The 19,330-nt window shown below is 40.4% G+C and overlaps 1 protein-coding gene across 1 annotated transcript in view; it reads right to left on the bottom strand.

Annotated features, from left to right (window-relative positions):
- Nucleotides 1–986: 986 nt before the first annotated feature.
- The window catches only part of PKP2 (plakophilin 2), a 38,485-nt gene continuing 20,141 nt past the window's right edge, over nucleotides 987–19,330 (bottom strand). Inside the window, exons 6-13 of the mRNA XM_021548332.2 lie at nucleotides 17,336–17,513; nucleotides 10,856–10,973; nucleotides 9,147–9,308; nucleotides 8,563–8,736; nucleotides 7,831–7,984; nucleotides 6,229–6,418; nucleotides 5,169–5,256; nucleotides 987–3,622 (exon numbers count right to left, since the gene is read on the bottom strand). Of these exons, the coding sequence (XP_021404007.2) occupies nucleotides 3,554–3,622; nucleotides 5,169–5,256; nucleotides 6,229–6,418; nucleotides 7,831–7,984; nucleotides 8,563–8,736; nucleotides 9,147–9,308; nucleotides 10,856–10,973; nucleotides 17,336–17,513 (1,133 nt within the window). The 3' untranslated portion in view covers nucleotides 987–3,553. The remainder of the gene's footprint in view (nucleotides 3,623–5,168; nucleotides 5,257–6,228; nucleotides 6,419–7,830; nucleotides 7,985–8,562; nucleotides 8,737–9,146; nucleotides 9,309–10,855; nucleotides 10,974–17,335; nucleotides 17,514–19,330) is intronic.

Below are 19,330 nucleotides of genomic sequence, written 5' to 3'. Positions count from 1 at the left end.
GGTAATAAACAAAAAACAAACAAATAGGCAGCCTGACTGCCCTTGGCTTTCATGGGCTGCCTTTGGAGCATGGACTGCCAGGCTGAAGAACAGCCAGGGGAGGGCTGGGCTTCTTGTGTGTGGCCTTTGATGGTGCTAGCCCATTTCACCTGAAGTTCTTTTATGGGCCCAGAAGGGGAGATTGAGCCTCTCTTAGTAGATAGCATGTTCTTTCTCAAAAGAAATACCACAAAAAAAAAAAAAAAGACAAATAAGCCCAAACCCTGTGACCATGCACAATATAATGCAATTGTTTTACATAGTTTAATTCTATTTAGGAAAAGAGGGAGAATAAAAAGCACTAATGTTTAGGAGCAGTGACAGTAGAAAATAAGGTAGGAGGATGAATTGAGGAAAGGAATGACTAATTCTCTGGTAATGTCTATAATTTACTACACAATTATCTGTACTATTTAAGAGTTTCTTCTAAAACAATTCTGTGAATGGTTGTACTGGGTTGTGCTTAAGACACAAGACAAGAGGACCTGGGATAAGTTTATTGTCGGCCAAAGACTCTGGGCACTGCTCAGCATGTTTAAATTCAAGGTTTCCAATCTTGTCTCAGGAAGAGAGCAAGTGGAAATGTTCTATTTCCCAGGTCCAAGACTATGGTGAGGATGATTTAATTATTTTTGAGATCTCCAGTGGCCCATGGTGAAGTTTACTGAAAAATACCTATTAAAGAGAGGTGAAAACAGCAGATTCTGGGTGGTCAGCAAAACTGGACAAAGAAATTATTGCAGGAGGCCTCTATTGCCAGCAGGAGCATTACACAGCTTACCTTCAGTAACACTGTGCTGTTGTAGGAAAGTCTAAGTCTCCATATCTAGATTTAATTTAAAAACGAGTTTGCCCTTTTGAAGGAAGAGCTGAGGCTTAAAAATACATTTGCTGCGTCCCAGCCAAGTAGGTTCACTAACAACAAAAAGACCAAAGACAGGTTTTTTGCATTAGAGAGAGCACTTTATTATTTCTCTGCTTTGTTTTCTTTGGAGTCCTGCTGAAATGTTTTTGATTGCATACAAGTAGGTGATCAGTTGTAATAAGGCGTGTCTCGTGTTTCTCATGTTGCTGCCAGGTCTGAGATAATTCTTAGTGACTTTAGAACACTGCTTTGATTTTAAAGGGGCACTATCATAGATTCATTTCAGTTGAAAAAGACCTTTAAAATCACTGCATCAATGGAAACAACCCCAAAACTGCATTTCCTTTTTAAGGACATCTTACTGAGAGGTACACATATATTTAAGAATACCCAACACCATTGCTTGTTTTGTTTCTTAAATAGCATGTGAGTTTAATAAGACTAAATGCATGAGCATTTCTAAAAGCTCTTCTTGATTTTTTAGAATGCAATTCTTCATTCCTATTCTAGTCTGTATTCAGGTTTACTCCTTCTTTATTAATTTTGCCTGCCACTTCTTTTGGGCGATAAAAAGAGACTTGTCCAGGTTTGCTGGTATTCATTCTTTCATGGCACAAGCAGAGTAACTTGGGTTAACAAGTTAGAAGAGAAAGTTGGATTTTAACTGTCTGTTTTCTATCATATTTGAAAAAGTTATAAAAACAATTCCCTCAACATGCGGTGCTGTAAGTTCCCTTTCCCCATGTTGTTTTTGGACCTGCAGTATTTTGAATATGACATCCTACAAAGAATAATAGTATTTTTAAAACCTCCTACTGGAGTGCATTTGATTTGAGTTATTCAAAGCAAATGTGGAGGGCTAACAGCGCTCTGAAAAGGATCAGTGACAGGAAAGCAGCATTGCTTGCTTCCATCCCTGGGGCACATTGTGTCCTGTGTGCACGTGTGGGACTTTCTGGGACTCTTTGGAGAACTCTGGGCATCTGCCAGCAGAATTTAGCTTCCAGATATCCAGAAATATGTTTGGACATGGTGCAGTGGTACAACCCACTGGTTCTAAATTTCTGTTAGGAGCCAGACCTTTAGCCAGGAGTGTTGACATGAAGAGGTGTGGTGACCTTCCCTGTGAGCCCCCTACTCCAAGGATTTTGCATCTCCTTCTGGACAAGAGCAGCTATTCAGCAGTGAGGGTACAGGATGGGCTCTGTTGGAGCAGCAGGGCTTGTAAATACACATGACAAAACATCCATATTGCCATAAAGGTAGCTCACCTCCCCTGATTTCAGAAGAGTAATGCCAGATCACATCTGCTGATAACCCAATATTTATATAAGAATTTCCTACTGGTTTAATGGACAATCTAACACCTTGGGGTTTTTTTGTTGTGTGTTTTTGTTTTTTTTTTTTTTTAATTTTTGGTTTTGTTTTTTTGGGGTTTTTTTTGAGAAAAATCTGACTTGCTAAATGTAGCAGAAGGGGTTTTATTTTTAAGTGCTTCTTTAGCATCTCTAGCATCATATAATGAAAACCTGAGCCTTCAGGTCCTCCTGAGTTTTTTTCCCCTCCTGTGACCTATTCCACATGTGCAGGCATAGTCCCAAAGGTATCACATTGCATATAATTGCTGTAGGGAGGATGATCATTTCGAGTAAGAGAATATGAAGCAGGATCAGGTGAATTCCTTAATCAGCACAGAGCCCAGCCTCTTGTGTGTGTCTGTTATTTCAAAAGTAAAGGCAAGACTCCACTCCCTTTATTGTATATAGGTTATCAACAGAATTGTTTTGAAATTGCAATTTTCTTAAAATAATCATTGAAACATCCACAAATAATTTCTCCACCAATGAGCAAAGAATGATGACGTTAAGTTCAGCACAAAGTGTCTGAAACATAGTGCCTTAAACCTAGTGGTTCTGGTTAAAATCCTTTCTGAACACAGTTGTAAAATGCAACAGCCACATGAGGGAGGATGAGAGGAGCAAGGGATGGTAAAATCTATGTGAAATCAGTTTTGCTGCTGTTGCTGATGAAATCTCAAAGGAAAGAGGTTTAAGAATCAGTGAGTCCATGAAAACAAGCAATACAAAAATAGTAATTTTAACTTCATTGGTGCTTTTATAATTCATGTAGTGAAACAGCTTCTTGTGCATACTCATAGAGTCACTCATAGAGTCTGGAGATTCTTATTTAGCTGTATGAAGAAACAAAAGAGTGAAAAACAACTAAGTTCTAAGCAGTGCACTTGATGCTTACCCACTGTAAAAAACTTCTGGTATAAAATAGTCTGAAAAGAATTTGCTTCCAACCAGCATTTCAAACTCCTCTGTATGGAACAAAGGCAGTCATCTGGAGCTCTAACAAGTGGTAAACGTGGATGAAACTTCACCTCAGACATTCTGGAGAATGCATCTTTGGTTATTCTTGTATTGACATTTGTATAGATGTTGATGTACCGATGTTGTCAGTGATAACGAGTGTGATTAGGATTAAAAACTCAAAAAAGCTACTCTCTGGCCACTCGAGTCTTTCTAGAAAACCAGCCCTTTTTTCCTGAGATACTTTGTGGTTCGTGATGGTGACACCAACCCTGTGAAGATGGTTACACTGGCTGCTGTATGGACTCTGTCTTCCCTGGTGCTGTTCTCTGATTCAATCTTTCAGTGAGTTGTAGGCTTTTGTGGTCCGGCTGTTGATGAAATCTGCCTTCTTGAAGTCGGCCTTTGGAATAGACAGAAACAGAAGAAACAGGACAGTTCATTATCTTCAGTGCAATTCTGCAAGGCAAAGCTGGGTCCAGCTGCCCAAAAGCTGAATAAGGAGCCATGGTGGGGGTCTAGGCAGAGTCCTGGGCAGCCACAGAGACAGAACAGGCTCATTTAGTCCAGGGTAGATAAGAGGATAATTGGAATTGCTGAACTCTCTCCACTGACTGTACCAGAAGCCTGTTCTTCCAGCTCAGCTCTACAGACTCCTAACTTTTAGATGACTTAATAGCTGAGATTAACCTAGTTGAGATTAATCTAGCTGAGATTAACCTGTCAGAACAAAGAACACAGGGCAATGCCAAACTGACTCACAATTTTATCAATTTTATATGATCAAGTGGTTTCTGTGGCTTATTAGACTAAAGTTTCAAAAATGTCTGGCCATTAGGTGGTTCTGAAGGTTTCAGTGCCATACCTGGTGTCTCTAGGGGACCAAATTTGCATAGGAAGAGCAGATAATCGGCATTTTTGAAAACAGGTCTGACAAATGTGTCCTATAGACTTTCCTAAACTACCAGTAAATTCATAGAATTCATGCCATCAGGGATATTGCTGTATGGTGAATTCAGGAATGCAGTAGTAAAAAACACCAGAGACAACTAGTTAAGAATTTATACGGCACAATAGCCTTATTCTGGAACACAGATTTTGGGTTTATGGGGCAGTACTGCTAAGTGTGATGCAACACTGGTAAAGTTTATGCTAAGAAAGTTTTTTGGAGCAAATTTCAACCAAAAAAAAAATCTACAAAGAGAAACAGCTGAAAAATAAATGCTAACAGTTTGCTTGAGAACTTGGAACAGTTTTAGGTTATAGGGAATTTGAAGTGACAAATTCTGAACAGCAAACACACAAGGACTGAAAACAATTTGAGATACAGGGTGAAGTAAGTAGGTGGAAGTTATCACAGCTGTGGGTTGAAAAAGCAGGCACAGAGCTGCAGAAGAAACAAACTGGTTTGTGGCAGACTCATGCTGGTCATTTTTTGTTTGATCTGACTATGGCAGTAAATGTTTGCCAACACCTTTCCCAGGGCCTAGGTTTTGTCTGACTAGAGCTGACAGCTGGGCTAGCAGGCTGTGCAAACAAGGAGAACAGAGGTGCTCTGGTTTTGAAGCAGGAAGCTGCCTTGCCCTGCCCTTGTTTTTGCTGCCACTGTGGTTCCTCTGTGCCAGGCTGGTTCAGCCAGTGTGGATGGGCACCTACTCTGCATCCCTTCCCACCACCTGACTCTTCTGGCAGGCAGCAGCAATGCTTTTGACAAGCTTTGCCAGTGGATTTAAAACCACAGTGGGAGAGAATATAAGCACAGAGAACCAAAAATTAAGGCCATGTCTTACTTACACAGGCTTATCTACATGTAATAAGAAAACCAAATTCAGGGACCGCTTAAATCCTATAATAGGTTGATTGTTAAATGTATAGGAGTGCTAAGGGCCCCAGAGGACAAATGAAAGGGTTTGGCATCTCAAGGAACAGATTATTTTTCTTGTGCTTACCTTTTTGTAGGCACTGTGGAGATCAGTGTGTGACCACAGGGAGTAGAGGAGGACTGAAGCAGCCCTGCTGGCTTTGCTGAACATATTGCTGCCATTTTGCAAGAATGATAAAACATATTTAAATTCCCACATCATAATCATGGTGCATGCACAGACCTCAGCAAACATAACCTCACAGCATTTGTTTTATCTCTTTAAGTGCTGGTATTGTAGCATGTTTCAGGCTGTCCTTATTACTGAAACAAATGAAACTTGACTCCATGCTCCATTCATTCTGCAAATTTAGGGAGAAATCAGGTGCTCTGTATCCTACATCTAACAGCAGCTATCATATTGTGCATTTTCAGCTGAGGAAAATAACCTCAGCACAACAACCATTCGAAAGAATCTTTCCAGTATGTAAAATCTCATGTTAGACAGGATTTAAACTATTCAGGTCCTCATGAAGCCTCCTATACTGAGATTGATTTCCTCTTTCATTCTCTAGAGAGAGCAAGGCAAACAGAATAATTATTTGTATTTTTAAAACATTAATTATCTTTGGAGTAAATATTGATTGCACTTGTTTACATATTAAAGAAGAACTAATTTCTGTTCTTTAAAATTCCAACATATTATTTTAAAAATTTATTATTATTATTATTATTAAAATCTGTTCCCTAAAATGCCAGCATGTTATTTTTACGTACAGATCTACAAGTTCTGCAAAGTGTATCCCTGCACTTTATTGCTAAAGTTTATCAGGGCTGTGTTACAATGAACAGGAAAGACATTTTGGGTACAGATGAGATCTGATGATCACTACATATGTATCAGAATACAGATAATGTGGTGCAGTTTTCTTCTGAGGAGTTATTTAAAATGCTGGGACCTGGTGAGTTTAGCTATGGATGGGAGAGTTGTCTCAAGAAATCTTTCTGTATTTTCCCATCGGTGCAATTCCATTCCATCCTTGTTTGGGCTGTCCTGTACCTTGAGATGAAGCGTTTTTCCCACCGAGCGGCAGCGGCTGCAGTTTATTTTTTGCCTGGGGGAGGAGGGAGGCTGGTGGAGGCCTTACCTGTCATTCATGCTGATGGCAATGACCTTGGGCAGGCCCTGGGCGCTGAGGAGCAGCCGGGCGTTGTGCGAGCTGCGCTGGGTCAGGTTGAACAGGGTGTAGCAGATGGACGCCGTGGTGTCACAGGCAGCCTCGCAGCCTGGCACACACTCGGGCAGGGCTGACACCAAATCGGGCAGAACTTCTCTGGCTGCAAGGGGCAAGAGAGACAAGCAGTTCCATTACTAACAGGAGCAGATTTGCCTCATTCCTCCCGTTTTCCCTCAGCAGGGAGCTGTATGCTCCCACCAGGCAATCATGCCTTCCTACCTGCACTGCATCCACCACACTGCACAGGACAGCCTGCAGCTTGCCTCATGCACAGCCCATGAGTAGCTCATGTGCTGGACTAACTCACCAGCTGCAGGCTCCCACTTCCCTCTTAGAGATGTTTTATATTAAATTTAGGTTCATTTTGCTTGGTAAGTTTGGATAAATGTAGGTTCATTTTGTTTGATAAATTCAGACCCTTATAATCTAGAAAAGAATGTGCCCACTCAAATGTTTTCCTTTGGCCAAAGCTTTTCTTTTTGGCATTTGACCTGAATTCACACATGCTTTCAATCAAAAACAACATCTTTTGATAGAGAAAATGTTCACCTGAAATTTCCCCAGTCCTCTCTTATGGGTAGAGCAAAGAAACAACTGTGAATGTGCAAGATGAAGCACTCGCCCCCAAAGCTTTGCGCTATTCTGTCTTTCCCTCACTCTCATAAATTATGTTTTCCTGATGACATCCCAACTTCTTATCAATTTAATTGCTTCCCTTTCAGGGGGATTCAACACCTGTAATTGCCAACACCATATGAATTATCCATTTGAAATGAGCCCAACAATGTTATAATATTTTCATTAATAGGGAATGTTCTTTAGGGCTCAAACAAGGCCCAGGAGACTGTTCTGCAGAATTCTCGAGGTTCATCTGCCCCATGAGATTTCCCCTTTTCCCCTTAGTGGGAACACAAAAAAGGACAACAAATTATATGAATACATTTTATCCTGTCAGTAGGAAAAAGTCTTAAATACACAATAAATTGAAATAAGAATACTCAGAATAGAAATGGCTTTTATTTAGAAATTAGATAATTTAAAAATAATTAACTATTTTTTCAATAGCGTCTTATAGCTTCCATTCTCAAAAAAATTTGCAGGAAAACTGTGTGGGCTGCAAACTTCTAAAGCTTTGTGTCTAAAAAGAGAGAGTCTGATCTTTGCTAGAAGAATTAGAGATGTTCTGTGACTTCTTGCAAAGCACCTGTGGCAGCACAGAACTCGGCAATCTTTGAACAGAAGAAAAACTCCCTCTCCAAATCTGTGTAGAATGTACTTCAATGATGTATTTTTGAAAGTAACAACAATGGAAGTATCTGAAGAGGAATACCCAATATAGTGAAAACTTTGTTTAGGCAAAACTCTTTATTTTAAGCCCTGTACAGAGACTGCAAGTATCCAGTGAAAAACCTACTCACAGATCATTTTTTTTTTTTTTCCACGCATTTCTTTTTTTCAAAGCAGGAAACTTTGATGTGAAGAGAGCAGAGCAAGCTGTCAGTGTTTGCTCACCTATGTCGTTTTGCAGGGAGGTGTTTCGGGACAGGTTCCTGAGCAGTGAGACCGCTGTCCTCTTCACCGCGGGGTGGCTGACGTGCAGCATAGCTCGGATGCCTGGCAGCCCGTTCGCCTTTTGAACAACAGTCCGGGCCACTGCAAATGGCATCTGTGGAAAGGCACTTCTGTGTCACTGCCACGAGTGCAGAGCCTCAGAAAAAGCCACACACAGCCAGCTCTCTGCAGCAGTTTAAGCATATTTCAAATAGTTTTAAGCCAGAGTTACATATGAGTTGCAACAGGAAAGGGAGGTGATAAAAAAGAAGTTGCAAGCCCTCTTTCTCCCAGGTACTCTTTGGTTAGTTCCTCAGACAGACATCATTAGTTTCCTTAACACAAATGTGATCTGCTGTTGTGTCAGAGCCCTCCTCTCTCCACAGGACTGTCTTCCACAAAATGAGTTTTTTATTGCTTTTAACATCTGCTCATCCCTCACTGTGTAATGAATTAGCAAACTCCACACATGGAGATGCACATAGAGGGAGAAGAAGAAGACCCCACTATCTGCCAAGCAAGGAAAAGCAGCACTGCTGGTTACGACTTTCCCTTCAATGTTCATTTTCCTTCACCATGTCAGTGAGCCAGTGACTTGTCAGTGCTTATTTGAGCTCAGCTGCACTGCAGCCCTGAACTCAATGCATTCACATAAAGAACTAAGTGAAAAGAAAAGGAAAAAAGCTGACTTACTGGTCCATTGCCAGCTGTGAGGTTCTGGAGAGCTCCCAGGGATGCCTCTTGGGTGTAGTTTCTGGTACTCTTTGCTATTAAGGAGAGGTATATCCTAATCAGTGTAGAATGCCAGAGCGATTCAACACCTTTGGGATTGCTCTTTTCCTCAGGAAGCGGGGTGTCCTGCTGCTTCTAAACATGTCAACAGATCAAGCCTTTAGAAACAGTGACCTCTGTAGCTTAATGCACCACAAGATGAACTAGCCATTTTGTAACTCTGCATGACCAGGTTATTTAGAGGCTGTCCAGTTCTGAGCTCAAATAATAATGTGCAAAATTTCAGTATTTCATGATAGTGGCCAGTCCATCCAGTGGAGTATTCCTCAACTATTAAAACATTTGCTATGTCAGTGCCATCAGCAGCAGCTGAACAAGAGAATTGGTGTCAAGAAGGACTACCAATAAATTTGCATTTTTGGGGCAAGGAAATGTCACTCTACCAGATACATCAGTAACAGATCGTTAATTAGATTAAAGCCTTATTCTTTAGAGGTTGCTACAAGTTAATAACCAAATTAGATGTAACAGTTCATGTACTTTACCTCTTTTACTTTTCTGCTCCGTGTTCCAAAACAGCCTGGTGTTTTATCATTGTTAGAAATATTTCTTCTTTGCACATATATGCTCTGGGCATAGCTCTCAGGGAGCTCTAGCTCTAGCTGGTAGGAAAGATTGTGAAGAATACACACACAGTTCTCTGTGGCCTAAAATAACAAAAGAATAGAAATTAAAAGCTGTGGCATATGTTGAAGGGACATGTACAGACACGGGAAGAGATTTAGTTTTTGCATCTTCAGTAACTGACTGCAGAGTTTCTGATGCCTGATGGAAGAGCCAGGCTTCATGCCAGTGATCCACCAGCCTGCCTTTACACTGAGAAATGGAACATGCCCTGGGATGTTCCTGAGCCCAGCGGGCAGCTGGCACACAGGATGCATTGGGAGTGGGGTGCATGGCTGCTGGAAACACTCCTGGGACATAAGAGCTCCTCCTGAACATAAGAGCTCCTGAACTGTGCCTGGGAATTGTTTGGGCGAGTGCTGCTTGACACAGAAGTGTGCCAAGAAATGTTTAAGGGCTTAGGAGTAAAGATGGTCATGTACACACCTCACCATAGCATCAGCAAGAGGAAAGCTTTTTATCTTCCCCAAGGGGGAAGCATTTTTCTGTGGTGGAATGCTTTTTAAAATAAAACATTCCTTCCTGAACGTGGCTAAGGTCAGGTCTGCAATTTCTCAGTGATGAGTCTAGTGGCAAATAGCTTTGTTACCAGTTGCTCCTCTTTTGAAAGTCAAAAAGGATCGAGTGGTTTTAAGACAAAGTGCAGCAGGGAGCTATTGGCACACGTGTAATGTGCTTGGATTCTCCCTGAAGCTAATGGCACTGGATACAAGGAGATGGGGAAGCTCAAGGAACTAATCCTAGAACAGAGCTATAGATGTGCAGTAATTACCACTACACAGCACAAGTTATGGCAGACCCACCAAAAGTGCCTTACAGGCTGCAGCTAATGCCAGTGACAGCTGCTCTTCTCACCCAGCTTCACCCAGCTGAAAGACAAGCCTCTGCTCCAAGAACCTGTGTTCAGGGTTCACCTGCACTCAGTGAGGGGAGAAAGAGTGGGAGAAACTGGCAGCTGGAGGTATCCACTGGCTTCAGCTTAGGCAACAAGGAAAAAAAGTGCAGCTTTTTTTTTCCCTGAAATAACTTAGGGAAATTATTTCTATTCTAAAAGATGTAAGATCCTTAATCACACTGCCACCCAAAGGGATTTAGGTTCTTCATTTCCTAAGGGGTATGTAACATTAAATATATAGGAGAGTAGCATTAAATACATAGGAGAGTAACCAGATTTATTTTTTAAGCTTCTAGCTAGCTGAGACAACCAAAAAGGCAACATCTGACTCTTCTGTGTTTCAGCATTTCTGAAAGCTGTGATTTTATCTCACAAAAAAAAAAAAAAAAAAAAAAAAAAAAAAAAAAATAGGTACAGGTGTTTCTACCTTTCTCTCTAGAGACTCTGAAAATGTTTTCCTAGCGCTGTGTTATACTATTCTTTTAGATTGCAGGATAAAAATACTTCAAAAAGCTTCTTACAAAACTTTCATCTTTGGTGGCAGTTTTAAAAGCCCTGGAAATAAGTTTTGCAATTGCAACGCAGCTGTTACTGAACATTGGTTTCTAAACAACGACAGAAAAATGTTCACTTGGCAATTTCCCCTGGGAAAACACTTTTCATCTCAAAGAGTACCTTGTCATTGGGCTCATGGTCTGCAATAGCTCCTTGGATATAATACACAAGAGAATCAATCAAGCCCTCACATTCTCTCATCTTCTTCCTTCCTTCTGGGCCAGCAGAGCTCATGTTTCTGTGCAGGAAAGAGTATGTTGGGGAGAGGAGATTTAGTCAAAGGTATTTTCTTGTGTTCCTCTGACAAACTTTTCCAGCTAAATCTTAAAGATACTGAAGTTCAGGTTGACTGCTTCTTTTCTTCAGAGGCATAAGACAATCTGAGCCTCTTCTAGATAAAACTTTCACTCCCAGACAGAAACAATAGTCCAGGGAAACAAACCGCCATGTTTGGATGGATAAGGTAAGATCTGACTCAAATTTTCATCTCAAAGGTGAGTCAATAATTTTTAAGCAGTCAAAAAAAAAAAACCCCAAAACTTTTTTTTTCCCCTTATTCCATTTTCAGTTATAATTTTAATATTTAGGATGGTGAAAGTATCGGAGGAGAGATACCTGTAAAGATTTCCATGCACACAGATGTCCTTTAGAATTAATTTACTTACACCTTGATCCACAATGACCCATCAACAGGCACATGGTCTGAGAGTTTTAGCAGCATCTCCACATTCACATGCAAAGACTCACTCTTTGCCTGGCTTTCAAGTAACACTGAAAAATGTTACTACTACTACAAGCTGTGCTTTGTAGTAAACCAAGTACAACTTACAAATGAATTACAAAACTGATTTAAAAACTCTTGAAAAACCAAACACATACTTGCTGCTTGAAGCTGCTTGGCTCTAAACAAGCTGCTGATTTCCATGGAACAAACAACACTTATACTTTTAAGATATAATTATTTTTACAACTCAGCAAAATCTGAATTATGGAATACCAAAATTATAAATCCAAGCCTTTTTTTTTTTGACTCCTGCGGCTGGACAAAAGACTGAACATTCAAGCTTCTTTGTTTGAAATAACATTACATATCAGCCAATGCCAATCTTAGCATCCATCAAAACAGAGAGGGACATGCTCCTTTGGATAGTTTCAGGTTGCTTATTTTGCACACTTACTTTGCCCACTAAAAATTACAATGTTTACAATTTTACTAATGACAAAGTCAGTAAGGTTTAAGCTTTCCTGTGGCTTATGACTGTAAAATGAATGTAGCATTTTATACACTGTCATTTTACTTCTATTATTTTTTTTCCCCTCTGGGAAGTACAAGTTCAGGTTACATACTAAGCACTCTAATTACAATTTTTCTTTAGGTCATGATGTTAACGATGTCTCTATTTATGAGTTAATTTATTCTCTCATGAAATTATATAACACAGAATCAATATTCAGATCCCACAACATGACCTACTATAGAAATCCCTTTGGAATTTAATTTTACCTATATATGTCACATTCAAGGCATGTCACCCTTTCCCAGGCTTATGCTGACAGAATTGTACACATTACAGCCTTCCTGGTGCATAGCAAAAATAGTTTCTGGGGCACACAGACTAAAAATACTGTGAAAGATAAGTGTGGAATTTCCCTTGCCAAAGACAAGTCAGCTGATGCAGGGTTCTGTTTTGTCCCACATATTCTAAAATCCCCTCAACTTTTTACAACTGATCCTGCTGAATGCTTGTGCAAGGAGAGGCCATGCCCTGGCTTTGCTGCCAGCATGAACAGAGTAAAGAGCTTTTCTAGCTCAGGAGGCAGAAAAGAGCCCAAATTAGGGGCACTGTCCTGTTTTGCAAGGGAAATTAATTCCTGGGCTCTGTTTCATTAAGGAGCTGATGCTCATCCAGAGACAGGTATCACTATGTGTCTGTGTGCACACCTGCACACACATGGTTACTCATTTCTCCACCTTTCCCTGTTTCCTTAGGATGACAATGTGGACTGGGAAGGGAAGAACTCCTGCTCTCCCACTTCTTCAGACACTGCTGTAAGCACTTTACTCAAAAGAGGGTCAGAGAAGAGCATTTCAGGCAAAAACTCAGCTGACAGCTTAAATTTGTTTTCTGATTGAAGCTTGAGAAATTCCAGGAGATAAAAATATTATTAGATTGGTAAAAAAAGAGAAATATTTCTGAAAGGTGTCATAGAAATGTAAATTTAAATATATATATTTTACGAAACAATGGAGACATTTTTCTTAAGAGAATTTCAATGACTTCATCTTGGCTTCCTAAGATTTGAGGTTCCTGACAACTGAAATGCCAGCCTCTGAGCTCAGGAGCTGGATGTTACTGTAGTGGAGTTCCAGGAGGCCCTGAAACACTCAGTGCTTGCAATGTGAGGAGAAGGAAGCCTTAGGGAGATTACCACTTGTGGGGATGCTCTCCTCTGAATGACTCCGAATTTGCAATTTGGCAGCACCCAGCTATGAAAAATCCCTGAGTTCGGGCATGTTTAGCTGTGGCAATCCTGGTGACATGCTCAGATGGTGCCATTTGCTGATCTGTCTGCACGTTCATCTCATCTTGCATTTACTGCTTCTGTCCCCTCCTGCACACATGTATGGTGCAACTACATCTGTAATCAAAATAGCTCCTTGCACACAGTCTTGTGGTGAGGATCAGCTAATTTCCTGTTGGGAAATTTTATTTTGATGCAGAGTTGTGAGGTAAATACAAAGAAATTCGAGGCAGTAAAACCAAGCATGACTTTGAAGGAAACAGAATGACGATAATAAATGTTCAATTAGCAGATAAATGGCACCAAATGAAAGGGATACTCCCTCTAAGCCAACACTGAGTCATGCACTGACTGTTGGAAAAGGTTCTTGAACTGCTGTGAATGGTCCATGTAACTGATAAGAAGAAGGATTTTGCTCCTGGGACTCATTCTGCTAAAACTGGTAATGTGAATTTAATTCAATTACCAAACAGCATTTTGGGAAATTCTATTCCTTTCCTGCCATGCACAGTTCAAAAATTCATCAAGGAGGTAAAGATATCTGAGATCTACTTGGTAACTAAGTGTGCCAGGCTTCAAGCTGCTTGTTGGAAGTAGCAAAATTCCTTTCAGGAACTGGAGGAGCAGATAAACTGAAGAAGAGGCAAGAGGAGATAAGAATGGATGGAAATAAACTTAAAGGAACGGCAATGCTATGCAAGAGGCCTTGGTTCAAAGATCTATTATCATCAGTCACTTGTTTTACACTCTCTCTTAGAAGCTGCCATTGTGAGTCCAAGCTTTTCAACACACAGGGAGAGCTTTGGCTTCACGTCTCTCCAGAGTAAATGAAAGCAGATGTTTTTGCAGCCTCCCAGGCTGCAATGATACAATTTCCTCCAAACAGAGCTTTCTACTGTCCTTGTGGGTCACTGTGTAATTCAGGAGATCAGATAGGAGCTGGGACAGACAAACTGTGAAAAATAATAATGAAAAAGGAAGGATTACTTTTATTTTACTGGGTGAGAAGAGAGAAGTTAGCTGACTATCCTGGACATAGTTGTGTAGAAAGTGTTGAAAAAATAGAATACATAGGGGCACAGGATGCTTCAGTTACAGGGCAGTTAAAAAGGAAGTCTCTTTAGGGAGGTATGGCAGCTTCAGGACTTAAATGTTTTACAGGGGAAAATGTGATAACTTATAAATTTGGGAAAGTTCAGCATTGCAGAAGCTCTGGGAAAAGGTATTTCAAGATAAAAGTGGAACCAGTTCATTATAATCTTTCAAGGTGTGATACAGCCTTCCACTAAACCTTCCTTTCAGAGGAAAAGTCATGCCAGAGGTTCACTTATTTATATAGATAATATTCATGTATTCTACATGCTGCTGGGATCTCATCCTTTCAGACTTGGAGTATGGGGAAATATCTTGAAGATTTTTATCCTTTGTATTGGAATTGGAAGCAGAACTTTTATGTGTAGGACTTTCAGGCCAATAGAAGGTGCCTTTACCGTTAAAATCCTACAGGACTTATCTACAAATGTATGTAACACTCCTTTAGATACTTTAATAAACCAATTTTACTTGTTCAGCTTATTGTCAGTCAACCAGTGTAGTCTGTTGATCTGCCTTATTCTGTGGGTCCAAGCAGAGTGCATTTTATAATATTTCACAACCAAACAACACTATTACTTATTTTAACTGACAGTGCAGAATTCCGTGGTTTGCACAGCTTCTTTTTACTACATGAAGCTTGTGACCCATGGTTTCTGTAAAGCTTTGCTTCTCACAGGGTTTTAAGACAAAATGCAGACCTACAGAATGGGATTAACAAATCCTTCTAACATCAGACTTCCTTATCAGTGAGTGCATGCGCCGACACAGGCGCCACGATTCAGGACCCCACAATACTTCTGGCAATAACTGGGGACTGGTCTGGTCATGCACTCATTCCAGTGCTTGGAAGTACCTGCAATATTATCTGTTAGATGTGGATTCACTTCTCCTGTTGCTGTTTTCTGAAAGAGGATGAAGGAAGCTTTGATTTATAATCTGGTAATGGTGTGATGCAGTGCATATACCCCCACCAGATGCTAGGGTTGGGTTTGGGCTGTGTTTGTCCCTTTCAGTCAACAGTTGTGTGGAAATTTTTGAAAAGAAGTTCTGGCATTCCCCCGTAACTAAGTACAGTACTATGCATAATATTACGTATTGTACTTCAAAGTACTATTTTTACCCTCTAATAGAAGCTGCAGGCTATAGACTTTATCAACACACCAAACAAACACATTAGCATCACAAAAGGGAAGACTAATTACAGATTTATATTCTGGCAAATAAGTAGACTCTTTAAACATATTCACAAATAACATCATTCCCTCAGTTCACACTTCCCTTACTCTGTGGCGTGCTCTTCTTTTTATTGATGCAGAGATTTTCTGTTTCCCTAATACATAAGGAATACATCTAGTGACCTAATCTTGGAGGTGAGTCAATTTCCAGACAAGAGATGCAAACTGATTAATCTTAAAGATCTCAGCTATTTAGCCTGTACAAATAGGTAAGCCTCATTAAAAACTGTTCTGTGCTAGAAAGTATGTGGCAATCCTGCAGATCATCCTTACCCGGGAGTTTTCAAGCCCTTCTTTTTCTATTTCTAATTTTCAGTGTTGAATCTCTTAAAAATGAGAATAATTAGAATGTGGATATCATATTTTTAAAACAGGTAATGTATCCTTAAGCACCCACATACGGGTAGTTTTAGAGACTTTTAATTAAGGCTGGAGAGCTCACAGCAATTCTGGAGCACTGACTTTGTGTCCAGAGTAAGGCTAGCCCAGGAATCCACTTTCATTTAAAAGAACTCCGGTGCTGTTACACCTTATTTGTCACATAACAACTTGTGTCAATCTGCTGAAACAAGCTCAGGAAGAGCAACACCAAGCTAAACCTGAGAATGATCTGTGCCCCCACTGGCTGCTTCATGGGGAAGAGACAGTTCGAGTCCAAACACCAAGAGAGGAGCAGCCAGACTGGTTTCTGCACAAATGAAGCTTGGGCTAATTAATATGAAAAAAGACAACCTCCTTCATTTCCTAGACAGCAGCACTAAGTGTTGGCTAGAGAGGTTTTATTATGGGTGGTTAATGTTTCTTTGTATTTGTTTTTGAGTCATCAGAGTAAATAAAATTAATTATTACTTAGAGATGAAGTTAATTAGCAGTTAGTGGGCTGACAGGGGTTTCTGCAGAAAAAGGTATATTGCTGTTGAGTATTTTGTGTAGCTTACAATCCATTTGTCTTCTGAAACCACAGGAGTCAGCTACAGAGCTGCTGTAGAGGCAGTAACAATGCCATACACCTACAACTACTCTGTACAGGACAGGTCAGCACAGCAGGTATGTCTGAGGCAAAATGGGCACCCTTCCAGCCTCCACATTCCAAACTTAATTCCTTGTATTCTACTAGGAGTTTAAACCTCAGGTCATGCCTTTGCAGTTGTACATTACTCCTTAGGAAGTTCAAATTATGTCCTTTTGTGCATTTTTAGATGTGTAAACTTACTTAATGTGCAATGAATTTGAACTCACAAAGGGCCCCAAATGTATAGATTGTTAAAGATGTTTTCATTGGAGACGTGATTTTTATACTTCAGCCATTTATAGGTGTGTTCACTGGGGCCTTTGGTGTTTGTCTATAGTAACTGCTACTGTGCCCATGAGTCTATTAGCAGATTGCAGTACTAAATACACAACTATAAATCTATTCCTCCACCCCATGGCTGCAACTTGCTTGACCTTGTGCAAAAGGCTGGACAGGGCTTAGTCTGGCTTAAAAAATGGCTGTCCCACAATTTAAGTTGAATCACTTTCTAATCAGCTAAGGCACAGATTATGGTATGTTCAAATAAGCATCTTTGGTAGCAGCTGGAAGCAGAAAACATTTATGTGCTTGTAGGTACCATGTCCCCTTTCTAAGTCATCTGTTTGCATGAGAAGTGATTGTGGATTGAAATGAGCTCTGTGTATTTATCCAGAAATAATTGTGTCCCCTGTTTTGTCATCACTATTGCTTTGGGTAGTTGTGTGGAGTGCTCACCTCAGGCATCCTGTGGCATTGTAGAAGATATCAGGGTCAGATAGAGCACTTGATTTTGGGTAATCTCTGTCTGGCCAGCCTGAGTAGGGGATGAGGACAGCATCAGTCAGCGTCTGCAGGGCTTCTCTAATCAACAGGTGCTTCAGCTGGTCATTGGAGGACAGATTCCACAGCAAACCTGGAATAGCCACAATAAAATCAGAGAGGAAAAAGACTCCTCTGCACTTTGAGACTCAATCTCACACCCCTTTGTTGCAGTGTCTGTCTCTCAGGAACAGGGGCATTCTACACCTCTTGATGTTAATGAGTGAAGAGCCAGCCTGGCACTGATAATCTGAAGACAAGCAAAAGGGATTGGTAAATGCTCACCAGCCCTGATCCAGGGACATGGAAACAGGGCAAAAAAGGGGGCACAGTCACCCTTGTGGATAAAGTAAAATCTCTACATAGTCAATCTAATGCCCAGCCAAGAAGTGCAGCTTTCCATGGCTCTGCATTGTCCATCTGCTGCAATCACCTTCTCCGTTAGCAAAGCAAGCTAAGGGAAAACAAACTCACAAAAGGGATAGAAGGGAGGTGCAGAGAGTTTACAGATCTGCTTGAAGACAGGAAATGCCCATTGCCAAGTTTCTCTAACACTTGATAGCAAAATTTCTCATAAGAGGGAAAGCTGTTAACACTGGTTGGCTGCTACTGTCCAGACATTAGTCACTAAACAAATCATTAAGTAATGCTAGAAACCTTGTTTACTCATGATCTCCAAACCAAATTTCAAATACAATCTTGTAGAATTTAACATTATGTTCTATTACAACAGACAACAATTCTTTTTAAAGTACTCTTCCCTTGCAAAACAACACCTATTTCTGCTTCTCACTACAAAGACATTCATTGTTCCTCCAGCTTGCTGCTCTATGCTTCACAGACTTCCTCCTCCACACACTGGCAGAGTATTACTGAATGCTCCTTTCATCAGCTCACAACATGAATAGAAAAATGTTTATTTTGTATCTCCTTGCACTTTGAATTTTATTTCAGGTATTGTGAGCAGCAGTAAAATCAAAACAAAAGCCAGCCAGAAGCAGCCCAGTCCTTCTTCTGGGATCAGCTCCTTAGCCTCTGAATCAGGGGATAAAAGGAAGAATGTACTTTTCTGAAGTACAGGTAAGGCTTACAGGAAAACAGACAAGCAGTCCAAAGGGCACTGGTAAGCAAAGCAGGTTAAGACAGAAGGGAACAAATGCAAGGAATGGCACAAGGACAGAATATACTTAAAAAGAACAAATAAATTTGGAATTACAGGCAGATACTTAGAATTGCCAGAAGAGAATTTGAGATAGTTCTCTCACTGTACATTTTCCGACAAAAACCCTACCTTTACCCACAGGCACTGTGTCTCTGGGCTCAGAAGGATTCTCTCAGTGGTATTCTGGGTGTGGGTGAATTTATGCACATTAGGCAATGTCTTAGGAGTGGATTGTTTCCTTGCACCTATGCTATATTCTTAGGAGCATAGTTTTCCCTTAGGTGGTTATTTAGAAAAATGGGTGGGATCTGCTTTTAAATTTACATTTCTTTTAATGACAGTTCTGCTTGTGCTGTAATCTTCCCTGCAGGAAAAATTTTCTTTAATTTCTTTTATTTATGCTGCATGATAATAAGATCAGGAGGTTAGCTGCTCCCTGGAGGCTCATCTGGCTTACCTTTAAAAGCTAAAATCTTGTGGTTCTTTCATGCCACAGCCATTTTATTTTCTGTTTCTCAGTATGCTCTCCAAATACTATAAAACTCCAATTCTGTCTTAGGTCCTGCAAACAAAATCGTCTCCTACAATTTAGGAGAATCTCCTTTCCTAAGAGATTTCCAAGTAGTGTGTAAGCCAAAGAAAGGCCAGAGCCTCTGTTTACTTTATCTGTATCAATGCTTTTGTGAAGCCAGCAAATTCAGTCAAATTCAGTGATCTTGGGCAGGTTTGATTCCCCCTGGGAAGAGATC

Source organism: Lonchura striata, chromosome 5 (genome assembly GCF_046129695.1).
Source record: "Lonchura striata isolate bLonStr1 chromosome 5, bLonStr1.mat, whole genome shotgun sequence".
Taxonomy (NCBI): Eukaryota; Metazoa; Chordata; class Aves; order Passeriformes; family Estrildidae; genus Lonchura; species Lonchura striata.
The sequence above is the reverse complement of the archived record's forward strand: the minus strand, read 5'-3'. Positions and strand labels throughout refer to the sequence as shown.